The sequence below is a fragment of the Esox lucius genome, chromosome 19, assembly GCF_011004845.1.
Source record: "Esox lucius isolate fEsoLuc1 chromosome 19, fEsoLuc1.pri, whole genome shotgun sequence".
NCBI classification, from domain to species: Eukaryota; Metazoa; Chordata; class Actinopteri; order Esociformes; family Esocidae; genus Esox; species Esox lucius.
The window spans coordinates 17,499,741-17,524,724 of NC_047587.1; the positions used below are offsets into that span (position 1 = coordinate 17,499,741).

The window sequence follows — 24,984 nt, forward strand, 5'->3', positions numbered from 1 at the left end:
ATCATACTGACTCAATGTTCAGGTTTTTAATAGGTTTTATTGGAGATCAAGTTTAAATGTTTACAAATATATTGAGATAATATAAAAACAGGAACAGACCAAAAATGACCCCCAGCTGCCTTCCATTAAGCCCTTCCCACCCACCCCCTCTTCCCCAGATAACTCACTTATCCACCCAGCATATTTTCCTCTCTGCCCAATGTTTTCTGCTTAGGAACCCGCCACGCCCCGCCCCACCCAGACCCTCCTACATACTCCCTGCCACTGCAATCAGGGCTTAATGTTACTCAAACACTGTAAAACAGAAAAGGGTCTAAAAATCCCAACATTCAATGGTTTTACAAAGAACAAACATGGTATAAAAATAGAATACAAAAATACTTCTGTAAATAGCAGAACATGGTCCACCGTTATAACACAGAGCTGAATCTTATAGCTACACCGCAACTCAACCTTTTGCTTATCTGTACGAATCTGTGTGTGAGCCCAGATGCAAATCAGTCAGGCCGCCCTCAGCTCCTGAATCCCATCAAACTGTCTGAGGTGAAAGTGGCTTTCTGTGTGTCTGACCATTCCCCGCAAAGCTGCAAAGCCAGATATTGCCTAAGAAAGAACAGAAAATAAACGCTATCTTTATATACAATACAATAACCCTGGGTTTCTGGTCAAAATGTAACTACACCAAATCTAGTCAATCTTTTCAAATTGGACATTCATTTTGTTACTATGGGGGAAACAGCAATTAAAATTCACCTGTGTGAGAATGAATACAGCCAATACAATGTGAACCCCTCTCTCAAGAGGTTGGATCAGAATGGCTTGGTTGAAGAGCTGGAACAAAATTAAAGGAAACTGCAGCAAAAGGCTCAGAAGCCAGAAGCCGGCCAGCTCTGGGACCTGTCATGAGACAGTAACCATAAACAGAAAGCTAAGATCTGCTCTTGTTAAGAAATTGATTTGAACACCTGACTGCAATAATGCAGCTAAGACCTTAATTTTGGTGCATTCTGTCAGTGATGGCAGTAGATCAGATAGTCGGCTAAACTCAATATTTGTTAGGAACCTAATGTATGACAATGTAACATTTGCAAAGCTGGCCAGTGGAAATCTTAAAGGAAGGTTACTGAACGGTGGACATCCTCGGATTCTGAAGCAGAAGAGACAGTGAAGTGTACCTTTTCTTGTAAATTTCCTGTATAACCCAGGTAGAGCCTGATAGCCTCTATAAGAGTCATCAGAATTACAATGGTGATGAGTATGAACTTATAGTAGTCAGGAAGCACTGGATACTAAAACAAGAAAAACAAAAGATTAGGTTGTATTTAGACATTCATGTAAGTTAAGTTAAATACACTACTATCAAGCACTATTATACCAGTGAATTACCTTAAGGTGAAGCATCACCACCTCGCTGATCCACCACAGTGGGAAAAACGACATGTTGAAGAACAGAGACATCTGGAGAGGCAGACTGGAAACGACCTCGCTGTCTGTGTAAGTAACATCGCAAAACAATTAGAATCAACCTTTTCTTGCCAACTAGTATAGACAGCCCGCCAACCACCGATACATTAGTATCTGCCAGGTTATGCTAATTTAGCTAACTAGCCAACTAGCTAAGAAAGATACAAGCGTTAAAAACAGCAACACTACTACAACTACCTAGCTACTTACAGTATAGCTGTTCAATTATTCTTGACAACTGCAACGTTAGTGCAAGCGACTAGCATTGTAGCTGCTGTACTGTTACGTTACTGTCCAAATTGTCACTCACTGTGCCCCAAAAACCTGACATGATCTTCCGGAGATGGTTGAGCACGGGTTTGATCAACAAACACTGTTCTGGAGAAGTCTCCTAAACGTCTTCTGATCGGCTCTGGGAGCTCCATGCAAAGTGCAAATATGCTCCTGTGCTAGACAGCTAGCTTTATTTAGAAAATGAAGTCAGCTTGAGGCCAGTAACGAAACACTGTTCCCTTGGTACCATGAGAATTATCGCGTCCTGCCAACCTCCCGCTGCTCTAATTGCAGATCGCATTTCAAGGACGTTCCTCCTCTCAACTGGTCAGTGACGTTAATTCCCCAAAGTAAACTCCTTAGTACGTCCGAAACTGTTTATTTATCAAACAATGTCATTTATTTGCATATTAGCCTAAACCAGATTTCCTCATGCCAATGACAAACTATGAATGAGTTAGAAATATCGGCTTCTTGTTCCGGAAGTAAAATATCCAAGGGATGTAAAGTTGTTTTATAATGGACTTTAGGTGGATATTCGTTTTCCTTTGTCAGTAGCAATGAAGTCAAGCATTCCATGACTGTGAAAATGACATTTAAATTTTTTTTTTGGATAGGATGGAATACAATCCACACCTTTTTTCAAAGCTTTTTAAAAATGTTTTGCCAAATTCAGACTTCAATCGCTTCCACAAATTTTTTAATAATATAAAACATACATATTCTGAATCGGGGAAGAATAGACTAATATCCACGGCGTTAGATTTTATATTCGCTATTTTAAAATTTCATAAAAAAACTATAGAAAATGCCTATAAAAAGTGCATATTCTGAATCGGGGGGTGATGGGTCCACAATCCACGGCTTTTAGTTTTTCAAAATGTTTCATTTCAAAAATGTAAACTTTAATAATTCAAAGTGTGTCATCACTATCACCTCATGAATAGTGTGTGATTTATCAGATAATTTCCACTATAATGGTGGGATTCGCCGCTAATCGGTGTCGTGACGTGACGCCGATACTGACTACGGACAGGGTTGCCCAGCAACAATGAGTTGACTTCAAAACGAAGATGGACTCGTTTCAGAAACCGACTGAAGACAATTTACATGGTAATATAATGTTAGCTACGTTCACAGCTCTATAGACGACTGACTATTAGCTAGATACAAGTAAAACCGACGGTGTAAAATAGGTTTCCAGTCCAAACAAGTTAATACGCTATGTAATAGTTACGGTGGTTCTTTTCAAACCTCTCGTATGGTCAAAAGAATTGAGCAATCTGTTTTGTTTAATTTAGGAAATTAAAGTGTATATATTTTTTTATTATAATCTGTCAATAAGACAGATTGGAAGTGTTTCACTTTACTTAACTTTTGGTCTGGGCTCCAGTCGCAAAGTAGATATCCCCTTAACACTACAGCCTTTGAAAGAGGTTTTTCATTGTTACATCCAAGTGTATTTCCAAGTGCATTTTCCCGTGCCCCCGTGCAAACTCGCTAGGAATTCACTTACCCGCTAAGCACCTCACGAGGAGTTGGACAAATGAGATAGTAGTATTACACAAATACTAAGCGGTGTTGATTCAATTAGACACGGGATAACATTTTGCCTTGTTAAGTTCACTCGTTAAATCAAGGCAGCTTTTGTTTTATGACTGCAAACGTGCCTTGCCCTTCAGCACAGTTTATTAAATCAAAGCGATTTGGGGGTGTATTAAATAGCAAATATTTTCTGCTATGTATAAACATTTAATTTTACAGTTTTAACTACTCATGTGTGTGCCGTGGACAATTAGGATTGTGGATAGCAACTTGCATTCTGCTGTATGATAAAATAGTTCAGATTGAATTGAGTTTCTCTGTACTCTCTTTCCCTTGTGGTAAAATGTAAAAGATGTAAGGCCTGCTTCTATGTCAAACAAGTTTACTAGCCTACTGGCAGCAAGCAGCGTAGTCATATTCCACCATCCAGTGCTGGACTGAGTTAAGCACTTTTCTCTGCAATGGCTTACCTTAAACTGCAGTGACGACTTACTGAATTCTACTCTATGCTTAGAGCAAGGAGTTTGGGAGCCAGGAGAATTGGCCTGGAGATTGACAGGTTTGTCTCTTCAGCTCTCGCAGCCTCCGAGCAGATGCAGCTGCATCCACGTGGAAGTTGTGATGCCGTGGAGGAAGAGGAGCAGCCAGCTAGGATGAAAAAGATTCCTGAAGACATGTACTACAACTATGAAGAACTGTACTCAAGACCAGTCATCACTGCAGACTCAGAGATCCCGGAGAACCTGCTACATCTTACGTATCTTTCCGCCCGGTGGAAGACAAGTGCCGTCATTTTTGTGCAGTTGTCCATTCAGCTTAGTAATATTCATGGTATCATGTCTGTGTGTTGTTTTGCTTTTCCTTTTTGCACCTTAACTTTCTCCCAGGCACTCTTTTGGATATGACTGTGGGCGCAGAGCCAACCTGCAGTTACTGGACGAACGATCGCTGGCCTTCGTGGCTGGAAACGTGGTCATATTTCTGGACATCCAGACCAAGGAGCAGCGCTACCTCCGGTCCTGCAGTGGACAGGGCATCGGCACCATCATGGTAGTGTCTCACACACACACACACACACACACACACACACACACACACACTGGCCCTGGATAACCTTGACAGACCCTCATTTATAACAAAGTATGTAACCCATCTGTCTCTGTAGGCCCACCCCAGTAAGAGGTACTTGGCTGTGGCAGAGAAAGGGGACCAGCCCAGCATCATCATCTATGAGTATCCTTCACTACGACCATACCGCATTCTTCGAGGTATGGAAGCTCTTCAGGGCACACACACTTTATCTTGTGAAAGATGTATTCAAAAACAACGTATAACAGTTTGATCCATGATAAAGAGCTAGTTTGAATCCCTGGCCGTTAGGGGGGACAGTGCAGGCGTACAGCTTTGTGGACTTTTACCGTGAGGGCTCCCTCCTGGCCAGCGTCGGTAGTGCGCCGGACTACATGTTGACCCTGTGGGAGTGGAGACACGAGCAGGTGATCCTACGCTGCAAGGCCTTCTCACAGGATGTCTACAGAGTCACCTTCTCACCTGACAATCCTGGACAACTCACCACCTCTGGATTGGGACACATCAAGTCAGTGGCAGTCAATTGAATATGTGTCTGTATGCTGTGTCTTTATACTAGCACTGGAACAACAAGATTTATGTTGTCAGTAAACACATGCATTGATTATTATTACTAAGGTGTCGTACATAAAAAAAATTCTTATCAACCATTCTTCAGATTTTGGAAAATGACCAGCACATTCACTGGCCTCAAACTTCAAGGTCTTTTGGGAAAGTTTGGGAAAACTGCCCTGACGGATATCGAGAGCTATGTGGAGCTGCCTGATGGGAAGGTCTGTATATATATATAATATAATATACAACAGCTGCGTATCTTATCCTAAATGAATGAATAATGAGTAATATTGTATTTCTCTATTTTGTTCTACGTGTTTGTATGTATTTGATCGGACACATCCCTTCGGTCTGGGCCCAGGTGGTGTCAGGGTCTGAGTGGGGAAACATGCTGCTGTGGGCCGGGGGCCTGATCAAGGTAGAAATCTGCCGCAAGGGGGGCCGGACTTGCCACGCCGGTCCCATCCAGCAGTTTGCCCTGGATGAGGGGGAGCTCATAACCATCGGCACAGATGGAGCCATTAAGGTAACTACACTGTACAGTCCTCTGGGTCGGCTGTTTTGTGGTTTTCCTGTTGGGTTAAAGCTGTACCTGAAGGTGTCACTTTGTCCACCCTGTGCAGTGCTGGGACTTTGAGAGCATTGACACAGCAGATTGTAACGACGACACCGGTCTATTTGAGATTGAGCCCATGAACGAGATGGTGATTGGACGTAATGTCAGCCTGAGCTCCATGGTGAAGAGCTCCCTGCCAGACTCATTTATCTGGTTTGCCCAGGTCAGAGGGCGGGGTTCAAGGGTCACGCAACAATACTTAAAGTAGCATCAAGTCTTTCAGCAACCAATGGCTGTGTGAGAGTTTGTGGAGCTTTATGTTAACAGCGGAGTTCAACTTTTTTGTCAAATGTACCACTTGTCAGGATTCCAATGGAGGCATCTGGAAACTGGACCTTTCATTTTCCAATACTGTGAGTTGCACTGACCATTAGCACTGTATTTGAGTTTGCATGAGACTTTGTATTGGGTCTTACATTCAGTGTTACATTGTGCATGCAGACCCAGGACCCAGAGTGTCTGTTCTCCTTCCATGCTGGAGTGATCCAGGGCATGGATGTGTCCACCACCAGCCATTTGATGGCCACCACTGCTTTGGACCGTAAGAGTCACTGTACACTACTACACAGTGCACAGATTAAACACATGATTTTGTAGGTGTTGATGTGTTCCATAAACAACTGTCTTTTCTTACTCTGTTTGTCAGGGTCAGTAAGGATTTTTGACTTCTTAGCAAAAGAAGAACTAACAACCAGCTGGTTCAAACAAGGTGGAACAACGCTGACCTGGGCCCCACGCTTGGTATGTGGGTGGGTTGGGATCTCGGTTTCTGTATTATTAGTGTGTAAGCAGCACAGATTACATGAGGATACCTAAGGATATATGTGATGCCTTGTTACCGTTTACTCAAAGTGTACTGTGTGCTGAGAGTTTGGTGTGGCCTCTGCCTTGTGTGCAGGTGAACCCCAGCGGAGGACTGGTGGTGGTGGGCTTTGAGGATGGGGTGGTCCGTCTGCTGGAGCTTTACAACCCCCAGAGCTTACGAGTGATTGCAGGGCACAGTCGCGACGGAGACGCAGAACTCCGTCTCAAACAGGCCTTCAAACCCCACAGTGCACCTGTGACTGCCATGGCGTATGAACGCAACGGAGAAATCCTGGCTACTGGGGTAGGTAGTGATGGGCAGAGACGGTTGGCTTGGTCAAATCCGTCATTAGCTCCGTTCTGGAAACCAGTGCCAGAGACCCACAAATCACAGTGAAAAACGTTTACAGAACAATATTCACGTAATTGCTGAATTTAGTTTTTACATATACTGCTGTATCTTACAGCTCAAATTTAAAGGAACGATTTTTCGGTTGTAGATACAGACCTCTTGTTATGATAAACAAAGTCCATTGTCAAAATGTTTGTCCAGTTGCTTAAAATAGAAGTATTACTTCCAACTGTTATTTTTTCAAACACTTGCGGATCATTTGAAGTAAACCTTTGGATCCCCATGTGTCCATAGACCACAGGTTAAATAAGTAAACAGTGGAGTGGCCTAGGGGGATCCAGTCCTCTATGCTTCTGCATGGCGTGGGTTCAAGTCAGACCTACTGTTCATTCAGCAACAACACTATCCTCTATCTTGCACCACTTTTTGTCCAATAAAAGCATGTATGGGCATAAATATCACCTGCATGGGTATGAATAACACCTGCATGGGTATGAATAACACCTGTATGGGTATGAATAACACCAGTATGGGTATGAATAACACCTGTAAGGGTATTAATAACACCAGTATGGGTATGAATAACACCAGTATGGGTATGAATAACACCTGTGTGGGTATAAATAACACCTGTATGGGTATGAATAACACCTGTATGGGTGTGAAAACTAAGAACCAGTTTTGATAATCCACTGAAGCACCATCTGTTCTCTTTCTTTCTGTAGAGTATGGACTGCACTGTATTCTTTTTCAGTGTGGGGGACACATATGCCCCTATTGGCTTCATCGCAGTCCCAGGACCTGTACAAGGGCTGGAGTGGTCCCCCCAGTCACATGTAAGTCTGACCCCCAATCAGTCAAAACCTGGGGTGACACGATGGCAATTAGCAAATGAGTTGTAACCCTACTTTTGTGTTTAGGACAAGAACACCCTGTTGGTCCTGTGTCGGAGTGGTCACGTGATGGAAGTCCTGTCTCCAGACCCAGAGGCCCAGACCCCAGGCACCACCTACCGCATCTCTGGCCTGCACACAAGACACTTCACCTTTAGCAGCATCAAGTCACACATCAAGGTCTGGTTATCAGCTGTACTGTAAACTAAACACAAACTAGAGATGTGTGTGAAAATGTGTTAAGTGGGAGTGTGTGTATTTCAGCGGGAGGAGGAGATTGCGCGCAGGCTGGGTCTGAAGGCAAAGAGGCAGAAAGAGAGAGAGGCGCAACTTAATGAAGCCAAGGAGCAGGGCCATGAACCTACTGAAATGGAACTGCAGGAGGAAGAGGAGGATGAGGAAGAGCTTCCCCCTCTCTACAAGCCTGATCCCCCGAGCCCCCTTTACTGTGGCTTCTACTCCCAACCTGGTGCTTTCTGGCTCTCCATGGTACACACCCACAACACCAAAGACACACACACAGACAGATACACACACACACAGAGACTGACTGATTTATTTATTAACGTTTCTCTTCATCTCTCTCAGGGAGGCTATGACTCAGGGTACCTGTACCACTGTATGTTCTCAGACAAGCAGGACGAGGACCCGTTACACCGTCAAGACCAGCCATTTGCTTTCCAGCCTGTCCAGAATACGGATGAGGACCCCATCCGCACCATCAGCTTTAGGTAGGGGACCACCCGGCTGATGGCTTTAGGTAGGGGACCACCTGGCTGATGGGTTTAGGTAGGGGACCACCTGGCTGATGGCTTTAGGTAGGGGACCACCTGGCTGATGGCTTTAGGTAGGGGACCACCTGGCTGATGGGTTTAGGTAGGGGACCACCCGGCTGATGGCTTTAGGTAGGGGACCACCTGGCTGATGGGTTTAGGTAGGGGACCACCTGGCTGATGGGTTTAGGTAGGGGACCACCTGGCTGATGGGTTTAGGTAGGGGACCACCTGGCTGATGGCTTTAGGTACGGGACCACCTGGCTGATGGGTTTAGGTACGGGACCACCTGGCTGATGGCTTTAGGTAGGGGACCACCTGGCTGATGGGTTTAGGTAGGGGACCACCTGGCTGATGGCTTTAGGTAGGGGACCACCTGGCTGATGGCTTTAGGTAGGGGACCACCTGGCTGATGGGTTTAGGTAGGGGACCACCTGGCTGATGGCTTTAGGTAGGGGACCACCTGGCTGATGGGTTTAGGTAGGGGACCACCTGGCTGATGGGTTTAGGTACGGGACCACCTGGCTGATGGGTTTAGGTACGGGACCACCTGGCTGATGGGTTTAGGTAGGGGACCACCTGACTGATGGGTTTAGGTACGGGACCACCTGGCTGATGGGTTTAGGTACGGGACCACCTGGCTGATGGCTTTAGGTAGGGGACCACCTGGCTGATGGGTTTAGGTAGGGGACCACCTGGCTGATGGGTTTAGGTACGGGACCACCTGGCTGATGGGTTTAGGTAGGGGACCACCTGGCTGATGGGTTTAGGTACGGGACCACCTGACTGATGGGTTTAGGTAGGGGACCACCTGGCTGATGGGTTTAGGTACGGGACCACCTGACTGATGGCTATAATCGTTTCCATCGTCAGTCATAGTTGCTGAGGCCTGTCGGTCTTCTGTGAACTCGGTGTGCTTACCTGTGATTGGCTGTTGGGTGTCTTCCTGTCCCAGCTCCAGCAGGAAGCTGATGCTGTGTGGCCTGCACTCAGGCAGTGTCCGGGCGTATCCTCTGCAGCCACCCGACCTCGCCCTCACCTCCATGCAGGCCTTCTGGTCCCTCGGCGTCCACGACAACCAGAACGGACACGTTTGCCAGCTGCGCTGTAGCTACGACGATCAGTTTCTCCTGACGACGGGGGAGGACAGCAACATCTTCTGCTTTACGCTGCTACCCCAGGAGGACCTGCTGAACGCTCTCCAGCGCAGCAAGGCCAGAGTTCCCTCACCGCGGGTCAGTTAGAGACACGTTAAACACATGAATCAAGGCCAGAGTTCCCTCACCGCGGGTCAGTTAGAGACACATTAAACACATGAATCAAGGCCAGAGTTCCCTCACCGCGGGTCAGTTAGAGACACGTTAAACACATGAATCAAGGCCAGAGTTCCCTCACCGCGGGTCAGTTAGAGACACGTTAAACACATGAATCAAGGCCAGAGTTCCCTCACCGCGGGTCAGTTAGAGACACATTAAACACATGAATCAAGGCCAGAGTTCCCTCACCGCGGGTCAGTTAGAGACACGTTAAACACATGAAGCAAGGCCAGAGTTCCCTCACCGCGGGTCAGTTAGAGACACATAAGTGAGTGGCAGTTCTGTGGTTGACTGTGCGTTGTTGACGGGGAAACAGGTTGGCATGGAGATGGATGGTGTGGTCCAGGATATCGACGACCCTTCGGCATACAGGTTAGAGAGATAAGTGTGGAGACAAACATACATTGACGCACCGGGCTGAAAACAGAGCAGCAGACCTCTTCCTCTGTCACCCTTGCCCCCCGTCTGCCCTGTCCGTCTGAATGTAGCATAGAGACAGCGAAGCAGAGGCTGGAGATGGAGCGTACGTGTCGGGAGGCTGAGCAGAGAAAGGCGGAGCGTCGTAAGAAGTTGGCCGAGTTGCAGAGCCAGTTCAAACAGCTACTGCAGAAGAACCAGAGTCTGCCTGAACACATTCGCCTGCACCACACGGTACACACGCACAACACACACACACAACGCACCATGTTGTGCTTTTCACCATACTCCTTAGCCTAAATCATAAACCTACTGAAGTATTTCAGGAGTAGAGAAACAAGTACAAACACACACACCCCCAAATCCTTCTGGAAACTAGTAATGTGTGTGTCTGTCTGTGTGTGTGTGTAGGAGCTGGAGTTGGACTCTCGGTTTCGTGAGGAGACGGAGAGGATGACTGCCCAGAGGGTGAGGGAGGCCAGGAAAGAGCTGTCCTGGGAGGAGGAACGACACCGCATTGGACTCAAAAAACTACAGGAGAGGTACTCAACCAGGAACCACTATCACCTGGCCGTGTTTGAGATATGAATATTCATATTTAAACAGGATGAGGATACATCGGATATTGTCTACATGGGACAAATCTTTTATCTATTTCCGCCTTAAGTTTAAATTTCTACATTACAGCCTCTTGCTTCTAGTGTAGTCCATGGGTATTGGGACAGTGACACAAGTTTGGTTGTTATTGGCTCTGTATTCCAGGATTTGAAATGACACAAAGATGATGGTTAAATACAGACTGTCATTTCCAGGTTCTGGGAATCTCTGGAATCGGACACGGTTTCCGTGGTAGCATTCCAGAGCGACCACAGGATCTCCACCTATCGCCTGTTGGCACTGTCCCAGAGGTTCCACGAGCTGAAACAGAAGGGGATGGCAGGTGCCACAGGGGCTGGGGGACAGGAACGCTGGAGGAACAAGGCTGAGACTGGCAAAGACAGCTCCAACATCATAGGTGGGAGAGAGTGGGTGTGTGTGTTTGTGTTTGTGTGTTATATCCATTCTAAAATGATAAAGTGTGTATCCCTGCCCAGCGGACCAGGAGGACTTGGGTGGGGAGGCTGTGCTTGCTTCCCGTGTGGTGCGTCCAAGGGGCAGCAAGCTGGCGGGCCGCCAAGCAGATAAACTCCGCAAGGCTACTGAGAAGGCTGAGCTAGCTCGGGCTAAGATTGACAAGAGGAGGAAGGAATGGGCTGAACTGTGAGTCTGTTTTCACATAACGTCTGGTGGGGTTTTCTAGTCTCTGCTTCAGAAACACTGTACTCTACTGTTGGGGTCCTGGCTTAAAATACATTCTAGCATGTTACTGACCTATTATTTCTTTCAACAGTACGTTTTATGTTCAAATCTTTGTCATTTAGCTGACGCCCTCATCCAGGATGACTTACATTATTGAGGGCATACATTTCTCGTTGAGACCCACTCAGTTGTTTCAGATTCCAAGTGTACAGTTCTACCATGAGTAGGGCAGCATTTCCTCTACTACACACTCAGTTATGTTTATCTCTACCTGGGTTACAGCTGGTCCCCCGGAAACATTAAAATGAAGTCTTTGTGGTTGTTTGGAAAAGGGATGCAAAAATCATATTCAGCAGCAGTGATGAATGTTTCAGACGCTTATGCCATGTTTCATATCCCTTAGTTAGTAGGCTAGTGTGTGCATGCATTAACAGGAATGTGGTGAGAGGAGGGCAGGGCTCCTTTATATGGTACCCCCTGGTGCCCCCATGTTTTACTAAATGTATGGAATTGATAAATGTGTATAAGTTGGAATGGATGACAGAATACGCTAAATTTGTCAAAGCAATTACAAAGAGGACTGTAATTACTGTAATAACTACCCGTGCACCCTGTTCTGTTCCCTACATGACTGCTCAGGCTTGCAGCCAAGCCCAATGAGAACTGTGAGGATCCGGAAGATGTACGAGCCATCCGATTGGCCGAGGACACTATGGGCGACTTCAAGCTGAAAACCACCAAGGACTTTACGGTTCCAGAGCACCTGAGGATGAATGCAGAGAAGAAGAGGGCTCAGTTAGTCCACCTAGAGGAGAAGGTACTGGCTTCCGTACCGTAAGACACAACACTTTTTTCAGTGTCTGCCTTTCAAAACCAAATGTTCTGTATGTAATGGACTAGTAGACTAGTAGTATTTTCCTGCATATAAAACTCAAAAGGCAGCCACCTTCCCAAAACCTCGCACCGCCAAACCTCACACCGCCAAATCATTTTGCGCTGATACACCGAATAGCCTACCAGCGGTATACTGCAGTGAATGTGACCGTAGGAGGAAACCTTTCATATTGGCAGTGTTGCCAGATGGGTTGGTTTCCGCTCCAATTGGGCTATTTTTAATGAGCTTGGGCTGATCGATTTACAGATAGGGTTGTATAGAAAATCTAGTGTTTGAGCAGATTTACAGTTTACTGTCAATGATCTGGCAACCTTGCAAACAGGACCTTACGATCCTGATGTTGCATAGATGAGTAGCGTGGGGATTCTTTTACACCCAAGCATCTCCAAATATTTAAATAGAACTTAATCACGCCTAAACTACATCCAGTCTGCATAACATTTGTTAATTTTTCAGATTACGTCTAGTAGAATAAAAAAAAAATTCACTGTTCACGAGAGAGACAAAGATGACTGGTGAAAAGACAATTAGATTCGGGTATGTAGGCTACTGTCCCCAACAACATTTTATATGCAATATACAGTGTAAAAATATACAATTAACATATTTAAGTCACTAACAATATAAATATATGAACGTGAAGACGCTGGATGAGCGCAAGCGGCATAGCCAAGTAGCCTACAGCTGAAGGAAGTCGAGAGAAGGGAATAAATGATGTGGTGTCATGGCAAGGATGGAGGAAAAAACAATGCAACAAGGCTGTAATTTTAATGGCCTACAGCTCTCATGCGTTTTTAATGCAGTCTAATTAACAAGAACTTAGTATAACGACGAAAATAGACAACAATAATATTGACTGTGATTAATTATAAAGCTTGATGAGTGATTTCATATTTTCAGATAAACATGGTTTTGATGCTCAATGGCAAAATGTTTTTGGGTGGTCCAGACATAATGAAGAGGGAATGATATGCGCTGTATGCTAGAAGCATTGGGGAACAAGCCAAGCCGAAACTATAGGCTGTATGCAGTTAAATCCAATCACATTTCTACTAGTCCTGGACAGGCAGAGGAGAACCAAAATAGCACATGAGGGTAAAATCCTACATAGGTAAAAAATAAATAAAAAAACAATACACATGTAACATGTTAATATGTAAGAATAAATGTATTTATTGCTTGTTTTTTTGGTTTCTGTTGTTTTAGGGAGGACATTGTATTGTGCATTATCTGCTCAAGTGGACCCACCCCTGAGAGTGGACAACAGGGCAGATTTAACACTATAACAGTTTTCTTTTTCAAGTGACCAGATATTATATGAAGTATATCACAGAGGGGCGTCTGGTAGTGCGTGGGGTAGCGGGGGTTGGGGTACCACCTTTGACTAATTCTCAGGCAGAAAAAAAACACTGAGTAGGTTATTTTTAAAGAGATCTTTTAGGTCATCATCTGGAGCAGAATAGCTAACTACATCTGGTAGTGAGGAGAGATTATCTTGTTAGTCCATGCTACATTTTTCCTGTGTTAAAACAGGTTTATTTTCTATCTTATTCTGTCAGGTAAATATGTATTGAACTCACATCACCATCTGATGTAACGGTACTCAGTACTGATCTAAAAAACATACATGAGTGGATTTTTTGGCCCAAATGAATACATTTGATCAGATCAGATAATAGGAACAGGTTGGAATGATTACCTTCTGTTATACTGCCTTTTATGAGAGTCACTGTTTTAACTACGCGAGGTGACAAGGTGAAACATCTCTTGTTGTGACCTGTAAGTTGCTCTGGACAAGGAAATCTGCTAAATGTCTCAAATGTAAATGTGTTAGGATCATCGACTACCATCCAGATTTGGCTATGTGTATTTCTCCCTCTCTCTATATTAGATCCATGAGAAGAAGGCTCAGATGAACAGTCGTATCATGACCCTTAGGGATACTAAGGTGAGCCTTTTGTCCCGCCTGGGCTCACAAGCCCAGCAGCTGCAGGCTGTCCAGGAACACCTGGCACCCCATCTCTGCAGTCCTGCACCCACTCTTCCCGCTCTCCTGCCAGAGGAGACCCCTGAGAGGAAGCTCCGCTACACCCGCTCCACGCTGCAGCGCTGTGGGGCACTGAAGGCTCGGAGGTAGGTGTTGGCTGGGACCATGACCCGAGCTGAGCAGAACTTACTTAAAGATCCTTGCTTATCAATGATAGGATCAAGATAGCTGTGAACCCTAATTATTCAAGTTTAATTCGACACATTGCGGTTGATTGGGGAAACTGTGATCTGACATCATCACTTGGGTTTTACATAGCTCTGTCTGGTCCTTTGTACAGGTCCTGGACCCGTGGTGGGGAACCAGAGGGGGGCCAGACTCTGCTGGAACTGTTGGCGTTAGAGAAAGAAGGGGACGAGGGAGGACGGGAGACTCCCTGCCATACACCTGCAGATAGAAAGGAAGAGAGGGAGGTGGGGGAGGCAGCTGGTCTGACAGGGCTGGAGGAGGAGATGAGGAAGGTAGAGGAGATCAGGCTGCTGTATGAACAGGACACCTTGCTGGAACAGGTCAGCCTCTCCACTACTTTCCTTTCTAGATTGGATGCAAAGGCCACAAAAAGCCACATTGAAGAACCTATGCTTCATAATTGTTCATTGAAACAAAACCAGACTCCTTTCTCTCTCATTTTTTCTCCATCCAATTCCTCTTCCTCCCTTCTCCACCCCTCCCTCCCTTTTCCTTTCTCTCCCTCAGATGTCAGTGTCTATGTGGCAGTTCGATGCAGAGTTGCGCCTGCTGCGTCATGAGAAGCTTGAGTTAGACATCCAGATGAAGCTGGCTGATCTGCGTCATGTCACCCTGTTCCAGGAGCTCCTGCTCCTCAAAGAGTTTGAGAAGAGAGAGAACTCCCTGCAGGAGGCACTGAACGCCTGCATGGAGGAGGAGGAAGACCTCAGGGTATTTAGGAGAAAAGGAAGGGGTTGAGGGATGTTTGGAATGGCCGATCTAAACTAGTTTAGGGTAGTGGCGGCGTAGGTTATGAGACTAGGATCTCAGCTCGCTCAGTCCTTTGTTGTCATCTGAATCTATTTGCTGTCTTTGGTAACAGTAACTGTATGATCGTTCTCTACAACCTCTCTGGTGTGGGCATCTAAGGCTCTACACATTCTGGGATATTATCCTACCTGTCCGTCTGCTCCTTTAAACACACCCAGTGTAATCAAACCCCTACAACTTTCTCTCGGCTGGGTTCCCCACGTGTAATCAAACCCCTACAACTTTTCAATGCGCCAGCTCTCCAGTTTTTTACTTTCCCAGACCTTATAGTCTACTAATGTCACCCGGCTCTACTCCACACTACTAGCTTCCAGTTAAAGCTTCCATTTACTACAAGACCACAGTGCTTGCATACAGAGCAGGAAGTGAACCTGCCACTCAACCTTCACGAAACACTTCCACTTGACCTAAAGCCCATACCCAGCTCGAGTACTCCCTTCTGCCACAAATGTTCTCTTGGCATTCCTCTTTAAATTGTATCTTCAATTAGACTTCTCAGACTTCGTGCCCATAAAAAAACATAAAAAAGCTTGCACTTATCTCAGCTAGCTATCCAAGCACTAACTCAGTCTGGAAAGAAGCATCTGTTATAGATAAAATGTAAAGTGTTGTTGTGTCAATGTTCAACATAACTGTCATCCCATTCCTCCTGTTCTGTGCTCTACCCAGTCCAGGCTGGAGAAGTGTAAGCAAGCTCTAGAGCTGAAGCGGAGGGACATATCCAAACTCCAGGAGAGAGAGAAGGCCATAGCTGCCACCTTCCTGGCCTCTCTGGGGGAGAACAACAAGTTTCTTGATTTTCTCACCAGGGTCTTCAAGAAGAAGATTAAACGTGTCAAGAAGAAAGAGAAAGCTGCGGATGGCGGTCAGTGGAGTCCTGGACCACTCTGAATGTTTGCGTGGGTAGTGTTTATCAGTGACCAACTTATCCAATGATGTTTTTTGTCTATCAGAAGAGCAGGAGGACAGTGATGAAGATTCTGATGAACAGTCTGACTGGGATGATGATGAGGATGACAGTAACTCAGAGAATTGCGGTGCTCTGGATGACAGTGTCTGCCCCCCAAGTGAGTGGATACCATTCACCTCACTGTAATGTGGTACTTTCTTACTAATGCACAAATGTGCCCTTTTAACTGCATCTGTCTGCCTGCTTTCCCCCAGATTGTGACCTTGAGCTGTTTGAGAACACGGTGAAGCTGCGAGAGCTTCGCCTGGACCTTGAGGAGCTGCTGGTCGAAGAGAAGAAGATTGCAGAGAGCCTGAGAAAAGAGTGTGACTGCCTTGTTAAGAAGGTACACATTCGCTGACGCTTTTCCTAACCTCCAACCTAACTTCCTTGTCATTATTCCTCTTCTCCAGTCCATCGTTCCTGGCATTCATTCATTCTTCATCCAGTCTTTGTGTATTGTAGGAAAAGGCAGTTCATAGTAGTCTGAAGGCAGCAGAGGGCGCTCTGGAGCTTTTCAACAGAGAGAAGCAACAGAAGCTCAATGAGTTGGATGTGGTGGTTCCACTCAGACTGCACCAGGTAAGTAAGGAGAACTGCACCCTGGCATCAACAGAAGACCTAACATAGACCAGGAAAAAACAAACACCCTGGCATCAACAGAAGACCTAACATAGACCAGGAAAAAACAAACATCCTGGCATCCTCTTCTCCCATCCTTAATCCTTACAAGTATTTTCCCTTCATTTCTGATACATTTTATTTTGAAATTGTGTTAAAATGATAACTAGCTATTTGATTTGAATCGAGTTTTAGGATCACTGTTGGTACTTCAGAAATATGTCAAAAATGAACTTATCGCACACCTGTAGTGGAAAAACCAGGTGCAAGAAGAAAAAACATAACAATGAAAAACAGATATTCTTGCACATTGGTAATGAAAAAAAAACATGTAGGTCAAAAATCTTTATACAGCATAAAGAAATAATGAACTCAGACTGTACATATATGATAACTTAGCCAATTACATAATCAATAATGACATCATAGTGGTATAATTGCATTGAAGGGATAAACATGAGTCTATGATAATAAGGGTAATGACAGTGAAACAATGCCCATTCAGTAATGGCTGTCTATAGTTAGCAATTCATTCATGAAAAAAGAAACAACTATCAATCAGCCAGTAACAATCATGATAGTCTAAATGTAGTTTTATATATAAACAAGTAAGAAGATACATTTTTGTATTTAAGATGTATTTTTTCCATCTGTATTCCAATGATGTAATAATTATTTGGCCTGTCCATGCTATTATTCCCAAAAGGTTTGGTCATGGTAGTCCATTTTATAGGAAGACACATTTGGGTGTCTTCTGATGAAGAATTATGAATCTCCAGACAATTAAAAAAAACCAGCCTCTAGTATCATTAACTCCCCACTTTAATATCAAACATTGTTTCTAACTCACACAGTTGAATTTATAAATTATTTTGCCATAACTTCTCACTCTGAGAAAATGGCGATTCTCAGCCCCTTCAGTGCAATGAGCCAATGGTTTATACTAGCAGATTCAGTTTGATGGTTAGTGTGGAGATTTCTACATCAAAACATAGCGCTATTCATAAGAGAAGTGATCAAATCAGTATATATACTCACATGTCATCCAGTCATCACATTCCTTTAAACTCATTATATTCCTCCAAGACCATAGTTCGTAGTGATTAATATACAAAAGTATGAGTAAATGTATTTTAAAAGAAAACAGTAATTTCTCTCTCCCTCCTCTTCATACCAGATAGAGTTTGTGAGCAATGGGGTGGTGCCGTGCAGCCTGGCCCCAGCGCTTGTTCTAAACACGGTCACCTTGGGACGACTTCAGGAGAGGATTAAAGAACTGCAGGTGGAGAAAAGTGAACAGAGAGACCTCTACAAACAGGCCAGGCAGCGGCATGTCCAGCTCATTCACGACCGCAAGGACATGGAGGCCAAGATACAGTGTAGGCTGAGGGGACTGGGTAGACATGGTGTTCACACTGCATGCTTTACCAGGAAGTTTGTTTTTTTTGCCTCAACAGCCATGACAGAACCTTGCTCACAGTTAATCTCTAGTTGATATTTTAAGTGCGGTGATCCATGTGTTGTACTGAAGTGGCTGACTGAAAGGGAACTTGGCTTGTGTTTGTGTGTATGTGCGTGTTTGTAGCCCTTGAGGCGCGCTGTAAGCAGCTGATGCTGATGAAGTTCGGGAAGCTGGTGGACCTTGAGGCCTTACAAACACTGTCTGGCAACAGAAACCTAGAGGAGATGAGACAGGACAGCAGAGTCAGAGAGGCCACATACACACAGGAGCTTAGGCAGTGGGAGGTAATGTGTGTGTGTGTGTGTGTGTGTGTGTGTGTGTGTGTCTAAGGTATATATGTATGATACTACTGTATGCGTTTCAGGTGAAAGTGACAGAGGCCCGTCAGATATTGACAGAATTGACAAGGCATCACACCAAGCATCTCTTGAGTATGAACAGCCTGCTGTGCCAGAAGAAAGAACTGGAAGACAAACTCAACACTAGACAGAGCAAGATGGTAGGCTGGGGGGTCCAAACTTTCTTTCAAAATAAATGTGAAAGTTAGTGGTAAATATTGGCATGCTTTGCTGTGTGTCAGGGTGCCCATTTCCTGGCTTGTCAGCCTGCTGAGGCGAAGGAGGAGAGGCAAAGGCTTAACAAGCTGGTCCAGAGTCAGGCCCAGGAGGCAGAGGCCCTCCGCCAAGAGATCAGCATTCTGTCTAGGAAAGGGGGTAACATCCTGCCCCCCAGTCAGACCCGTCTGCCCCCGGTGTCTGCTGCCCTGGCCAGCCACCGATCCACCACCCGACCCAACTCACAGAGGCTCAACAGACACTTTAAACTGGAAGGAGTAGAGCCTAAACAATCCTGTAGATAATACATAAACACATATTATTCAAAGATAACAAATTCACACATGAACATTTGTTTGTGCATTCACAAACACAACTATGTTATTGTATTTTTGCACACCTACCACACACCCACTGCACACTGTCCCCTTCCTCAGATACATATACCTGTTGTAAACAAGAAACAGACAAAGCAGACAATTAACTGGATTTGATTTAACAAAGGGGTTCCTTTTTGGTGTATAGCCTGTTTTTCTCTGGGGGAGATGGAAACAGCAGAAAAAAATATCAATAAAGTATTCTATTGAGATAATGGTTGCAGCGTTAATTTCGTCAACAAAAACAGTAAGGAGCCGACAACTGACTAAATTGATCCAGAAAATTACAATGAATAAAAAACTTTTCATTTTGGTTGAATAAAACGAGACGGGACGAAATTGTGTATATATATGTAAATCACGACTGACGTTACTGGACAAGAGGGGTTTAGAAAGAGGGAGGACGAAACAAGTTCGAAGTATGTGCAGTTTTACATGTTTCTCCGGAAAATCTCAAACGAATCTTGTTTTTGATGCGTCCTGCTCGCTTCCATCGGCTAAAACTCCCACCCCTGATTTGTCACTGTCCTCAAAAACATGTTCCTGTTTCCCATGTCTGTGTTGCACTCAATTGCAAAGAACTGAAACTATCTCTGCTCCGATAATGAGAAACAGTTTTTCTAATTAATATGAACCCCACTATCAAGCCCTAACACCCCCGAACAAAACTTAAGATGCGGCATGTGAAGCCGCGGATCCCACAGTAGCTGCCATCTGTGATAACAGCATAGAAACACAAGACGTATCATATGAAGACAGAAATGTTGCTGCTGCAGTGAAGTTCAGAAGTAGCACAAAAACCCGCAACCCGTGATCAATTAATTTCATTCATTAACCCGCGATATTGTTTGAAAGCTGCCCAATTCGGGAGAAAACCTTGGATATGGCAACCCTGTTATGGGTGGAGTCACCGGAAGCTACCAGCGAACGCTAAAAGGAATCAGAAAAACGTAATGTTCCTGGTGGGAGGGCATCATTAATTACGCAACCAATGACGTTGGGGGAGGTAACGTAGTCATATTTTAAACCCAGGCGGGAACTAAAAGTTATCATTGGACTCTTGAAGTCTGAAGTGGAGTTACGTTTCCAGTTTGCATCCGGTTTTGGGGTTGAAATTATAAAAACATGGTGAGGACGAAAGCAGACAGTGTCCCTGGAACCTACAGAAAAGGTAATGTTTTCGTGTAAAAACGTTATAGTTTTGTTACACTATTAAGTATAATGTGTTATTCGCCCGCAGCAAATTCGCAGGCTAGCTAACATAGCTAGCTACTATAAGTATTACTATTAGTCGGTACACTAGTGGAACTACTATTATAGTTACTGTTGTTGGCTATTTTCGCCAACTATCAAACAGTTTTGCGAACATCGTTAACCCATACAATCCCATTACTTAAAATTTAGCAACTGTAGTAATATTCGAGTTCAGTCGTTAATGTGATTACTTAATCTACTTGACAACTATCGAAGTCTCCCGCCACTTCAATGGAATCATGAACACAGCTGGCGCGCATGCTAACCCAGTTGGATATTGCGTTATTAAATTCTCATCTCATAATTTTGGAACTTAAGAATCATTTCGCGTGGACCACTAAGCTAAATTGTTGATATTTACACAGTTCTAACAAACGTGCCTAGTCGAATTAACCTCATTTGTTTGCTACCTAGTATAGCTTATCAGTCTGGCGCCAATTTCACCGCCTGAACTAAATAAGACAGTCGTACAAATTTGCCTGTGTGGTTTAATGTGCAAAAAATGCTACATTATTTCAAGTCTTTACTTTAATATTTTTGAATGACCTGATAGCTAATACATTTCTTATTTTCAGCTGTGGCTGCATCTGCACCCAGGAAGTCGCTGGGTGCCTCAAGTTCTGCAAATGCATCTAGCAGCTCTCAAACAGGCACGCCTGGTGAGGTTTTATCTACTCATTTTAATTCATTATGAAGGTAAAATCAACTAATGACCCCAAACATTTTAACTTGTGTCCATTAGTGTTGAATGCTAAAGGGAGATGTCTAAATTGATATGTTGCTTTTGCAGCAAAGAATAAATTTGCTGGTGGGAACCCAGTGTGTCCTCGACCAACCCCAACCTGGCAGAAGGGCATTGGGGATTTCTTTGGTGGGCCCAGCAGGAAGCCTGAGAAAGAGAACCAGCTTCCCCAGTCAGATGATGAAGGGGCTGGAGGCAGTGGACTTTCCAAGGCTTCCAGGAAGTACGTTTTAGTTATTTTATTGTTTTTACATTTAGTAATTTGTCTTTTGGGATAGTCCAAAACAACATTGACATGCCTACCTTTATAGATTGCAGGTCAGACAGAGGTCCAACTATGATTGGGAACATTGGTCTTTAGAATCATTTTCAAATTTTCTGTTCTCTGGGTTCATTTTTAAGTGTAGTTTTGACAGGATTTATAGCTGTACAAAAGTCATAGTGATTAATCTATCTAAGTTGTCTGGTGACGATGCCTGTGTCAGATGCTTGTCATTTAGCAGACACTAATCCTTAGTACTACTCAAGTTACTATCTGTAAGGTCCCACAGAACCAGTTAATGTGGGCAAAATGGTATTTATATTCATGTTTGCCATCCTATCTAATGTCAGTGACTATCCTTTCAGATCTAGACCACTTCCTGCTGAAGATGAGGATGCTGATGATGAATGAGTTTAGTTGTTGGTGTCTCAATTGAACATTTTCTAGAATTTGAATGGGCTGAGATTTATTTTTTTGTATATCATTGTATATAATTATTAATGTTTTGTACAGAAGTTTAATAAACTCTTTTTTTTTTGTAATGTTTGTTTCCATTGCCTGATTTCAATACTGTTTGTTTCTCTGGGGTTTAAACTACATTGTAGCTTTTGGATATTATGTAGGAAATATATTTATCCATGATTGTGCTGTTACAAAGATTTCTTTGTTTTGGAATGTAAATCAGGGATTTCTTTTTTTATGCGCAGCCATTTATTATATTAATGCTGTGTTTGCTATTCTTGCATGTTTGTAACCACTACATAACAGTAGATGGCAGTATTCATTAGGAATGGTGACCAAATCAAACAATTATTAGGTTTTAGAACATGGTCAAACTGCAGGGGATGCATTTAAAATAACTGATTTAATAAGACTGCACTTTAACAATGTTGGGATATTTCTAAACTTACATTATGGTCCATTAAGTTGATGCTGCAAAGGCACCTTAGAACAAACTAAACATTTGAATTATGAATACAGGCTAGAACTACCTAGGTCAAGCCTGTTCCTAAAGCTGTGGATGGGGTGGCAGTAAGCTGGATGTTCATAGCGGAAGGTGGCCAGTTTACTATGCCATGGATTAGGGATCTTGTGATTGTCATATTTTGTTTATTGTTGAAAAGGAGATGACCAGCTTTGAGTACTAACTATGTTTTTGTTCTATGACAGAACAATATACGTGATCCCCAGTTTTAGTGTCAAGTTTAGTTTATTAGCCCATTAAACCTTACTGCATATACTAAAAAAAAGTATAGTGCTAAAACAATGAAATGGTATTTAAATGCACGATTTTCATTAATTATTCTTAATGAAAAGAGCCAATTGACGAATTGACAAAAAGCATAACCAGTCACAAACGGCATAGTCATTGTCCTGTAATTTCCATGACAACTCGTTCGTGTTTATTAGAATGTTCATTATGATTAGGCACTGTTGAGGCAGCAGCTACTATTCCTGGGTTCATGTAATAGAATCCAAACAGGAGTTCATTGGAACAACCGAAAAGGCTTTCTTTTACATCCGGAAGTGCATTTCTCCCAGGAGGGTGTTGTATCAACACTTCCGGAACCACTGTTGGATCATTTTCATGAGTGGAGGCGAACAGAAGAAGGCTCTGGTAGGCATAGCTTGACTTAGCGTTAACTTGACGAATTGACATCGCATCGTCATTGCTGGCGCAGATACTTATCTTTACACAAATGGAAAATAAATGACTAAATGTATCCAGGATCATAATAAAAGTAAGTTACATTTCCCAAAACCTCGCAAACATTGGCTAATAGGTATCACTAGCTAACGTTAGTACTTAACTAGCTACTTTAGCTTATGAGGTAGCTAATGTTAGCTTATTTATCTTAGATATCTGCATTATTTTAGTACCGCATATGCTATTTAGCATTAGGTTTAGCTTGGTATTATTAACAGCTAATTAAAACAAATTGCCAACCTGAAATGAAGATGCTGCCGCGAAGAAATGTCGTTTAGTTAGATAATTAGCTAAATGACTACTGTAGCTAACATTTACCTAGGCTCGAGTATTTGACTCTAGCTGCATTGTTGGACCACACAAGGAAATGCACCCAGGATTCACCGTTTTGTGTGTGCAGCCAATACACACAATTGGTAGTGTGGTGGTGTTGCGAGTATCCGTCAGATAACGGTTGATCTTGTTAACTTGGTTGGCTAAAATAACAAACATTTTACTGATTAACTAGTTCATCAAGAGACAGCTTAAGAAGAGAAAGACAGCCCACTCGAAGACACGCCCCCATAATAGGTTGCGTCCAGACAGGGCCACTGCTAAGCGGGTTCTAGAGCTAGACCTGTTACTTTCTAATATAATAAATTGTTCGTGTGGGGGCAGTAAGCAGATCCGTGGCCTAGAAAGGATATTAAAAAAAAAAGCTGTACTGTTGATTGGGCTATCTAATGTTCATGTCCTGTTAATGGTTAATCTCAGGGGTACTCAACTCTTATCCTATGAGGTCCAAAGCCTGCTGGTTTTCTGATCTACCTCCATATCAATTGCACCAACCGGTTGTCTCAGGTCTCAATAAGTCCCTCATTAGAGGGTTGTAGTGTGAAACTGGCTTTGCAGTCCTGAGTTTAAATTAGATCTAGAGCTATTGGGGCGGGATTAGGGTAATTTCAATTCCAGTCAATTCTGGAAGTACAACTTTGGTTAATATAGATTTTCTGTGGTTTCTTCTATCACTGACTTTGCCAAAGACATTGAATAAAATGTACTCACCGTGACAGATTGTGTGGTTGTCCCAGCTTGCTATCTTTTGAGCAACTTCCTAGTGAAATGTTAATATAGCTATCAAAATGTTGAATGCCTGATGGATGGGAAAAGTTGTTTCTATAATTAAATAACTTGGGAGGATTAATAGGGGTTAAGGTATTTGTCCCGGGTTGTAGGAATCTGCATGAGTGTGGAGTTATTTTCAGAACCTGCTTGGGAGTAAATGTGAACCCCGACACAGAGTCCCTATTGGTTTATAGCAGCTATGTTAGCTTGTCTTACACCCGCTCTAGACACTCGCAATACTATCCTCCCCATCCTAGACCACCCTGGACTAGCTAATGCTATTCTGGTCTCATTTGATAAGGGAAGACAAGGAGACACGTTGTGTTATTGTTTAGAGGCAGGATTCTACACAGTGCCCCTTTTAAAAAGGACAACAAGGAAACATCGGAAAGGAAGCGCACATTAAGAAAACCAATCGTAGTTCACTGAAAATGTCTGCCGTCGGACGTTTGAACTGCCTTATATGCATCAGTGTTCTGCCAGGCTTTCCATGAAAATGGGGCTTGGTGGTCGAAAGCGGTTTTTGCGTAACTCTGAGTAACCCCTAGTCATTTTCTCTAATACCAATGTCTTGAGAGCGTGTCCTGCCTCTGTGTTTCCAAAGATTTGTTGTG

At 43.7% G+C, this 24,984-nt stretch overlaps 4 protein-coding genes and 1 long non-coding RNA gene across 19 annotated transcripts in view; 3 read left to right on the forward strand and 2 right to left on the reverse strand.

Annotated features, from left to right (window-relative positions):
- Positions 1–226: 226 nt before the first annotated feature.
- Positions 227–2,217, reverse strand: tmem17 (transmembrane protein 17). Its single transcript, XM_010883768.4, has 5 exons — positions 1,775–2,217; positions 1,387–1,490; positions 1,176–1,289; positions 754–897; positions 227–603 (listed from the first exon to the last, which is right to left on the reverse strand). The coding sequence occupies exons 1-5, from the start codon at positions 1,887–1,889 to the stop codon at positions 502–504; spliced, it is 579 nt and encodes a 192-aa protein (XP_010882070.1). The 5' UTR covers positions 1,890–2,217; the 3' UTR covers positions 227–501.
- On the forward strand, positions 1,408–19,726 carry LOC105018392 (cilia- and flagella-associated protein 44). 3 transcript variants are annotated; one of them, XM_034288444.1, is made up of 34 exons: positions 1,408–1,494; positions 3,856–4,039; positions 4,170–4,332; positions 4,448–4,550; positions 4,663–4,879; positions 5,030–5,144; positions 5,288–5,452; positions 5,550–5,705; positions 5,848–5,895; positions 5,984–6,083; positions 6,189–6,283; positions 6,441–6,650; positions 7,424–7,534; positions 7,619–7,771; positions 7,856–8,080; positions 8,180–8,322; positions 9,320–9,599; positions 9,997–10,052; positions 10,169–10,331; positions 10,509–10,639; positions 10,910–11,112; positions 11,192–11,357; positions 12,036–12,213; positions 14,183–14,424; positions 14,619–14,847; positions 15,035–15,238; positions 16,007–16,202; positions 16,291–16,404; positions 16,502–16,632; positions 16,752–16,868; positions 18,085–18,286; positions 18,493–18,653; positions 18,734–18,868; positions 18,950–19,725. In XM_034288444.1, exons 2-34 carry the CDS (start codon positions 3,876–3,878, stop codon positions 19,226–19,228), a joined length of 5,355 nt encoding a protein of 1,784 aa, XP_034144335.1. In that variant the 5' UTR covers positions 1,408–1,494; positions 3,856–3,875; the 3' UTR covers positions 19,229–19,725. The 3 variants fall into 3 exon arrangements, with proteins under 3 accessions (XP_034144335.1, XP_034144336.1, XP_034144334.1); XM_034288443.1 differs by lacking the exon at positions 1,408–1,494 and adding an exon at positions 2,784–2,850 and having other exon boundaries at positions 18,950–19,726; XM_034288445.1 differs by lacking the exons at positions 1,408–1,494; positions 18,493–18,653; positions 18,734–18,868; positions 18,950–19,725 and adding an exon at positions 2,782–2,850 and having other exon boundaries at positions 18,089–18,181.
- LOC117593427 lies at positions 18,294–23,798 on the reverse strand. The gene is made up of 3 exons (XR_004574823.1): positions 23,585–23,798; positions 19,328–19,370; positions 18,294–18,584 (listed from the first exon to the last, which is right to left on the reverse strand). It is a non-coding gene; the product is annotated as an uncharacterized LOC117593427 (long non-coding RNA).
- pclaf (PCNA clamp associated factor) lies at positions 20,327–22,100 on the forward strand. Its single transcript, XM_010883769.4, has 4 exons — positions 20,327–20,471; positions 21,130–21,213; positions 21,345–21,519; positions 21,924–22,100. Exons 1-4 carry the CDS (start codon positions 20,426–20,428, stop codon positions 21,967–21,969), a joined length of 351 nt encoding a protein of 116 aa, XP_010882071.1. The 5' UTR covers positions 20,327–20,425; the 3' UTR covers positions 21,970–22,100.
- LOC105018395 (casein kinase I) overlaps positions 23,013–24,984 on the forward strand; it is a 40,867-nt gene continuing 38,895 nt past the window's right edge. For 4 of the 13 annotated variants that reach the window (XM_010883775.5, XM_010883777.5, XM_020040224.3 and 1 more), the window contains exon 1: positions 23,016–23,300. The gene's annotated coding sequence lies outside the window, so the exon portion shown is untranslated. Of the gene's footprint in view, positions 23,301–24,984 lie in introns of all 13 variants that reach the window. The other 9 variants (XM_029115195.2, XM_029115196.2, XM_010883771.5 and 6 more) reach the window with 7 other exon arrangements.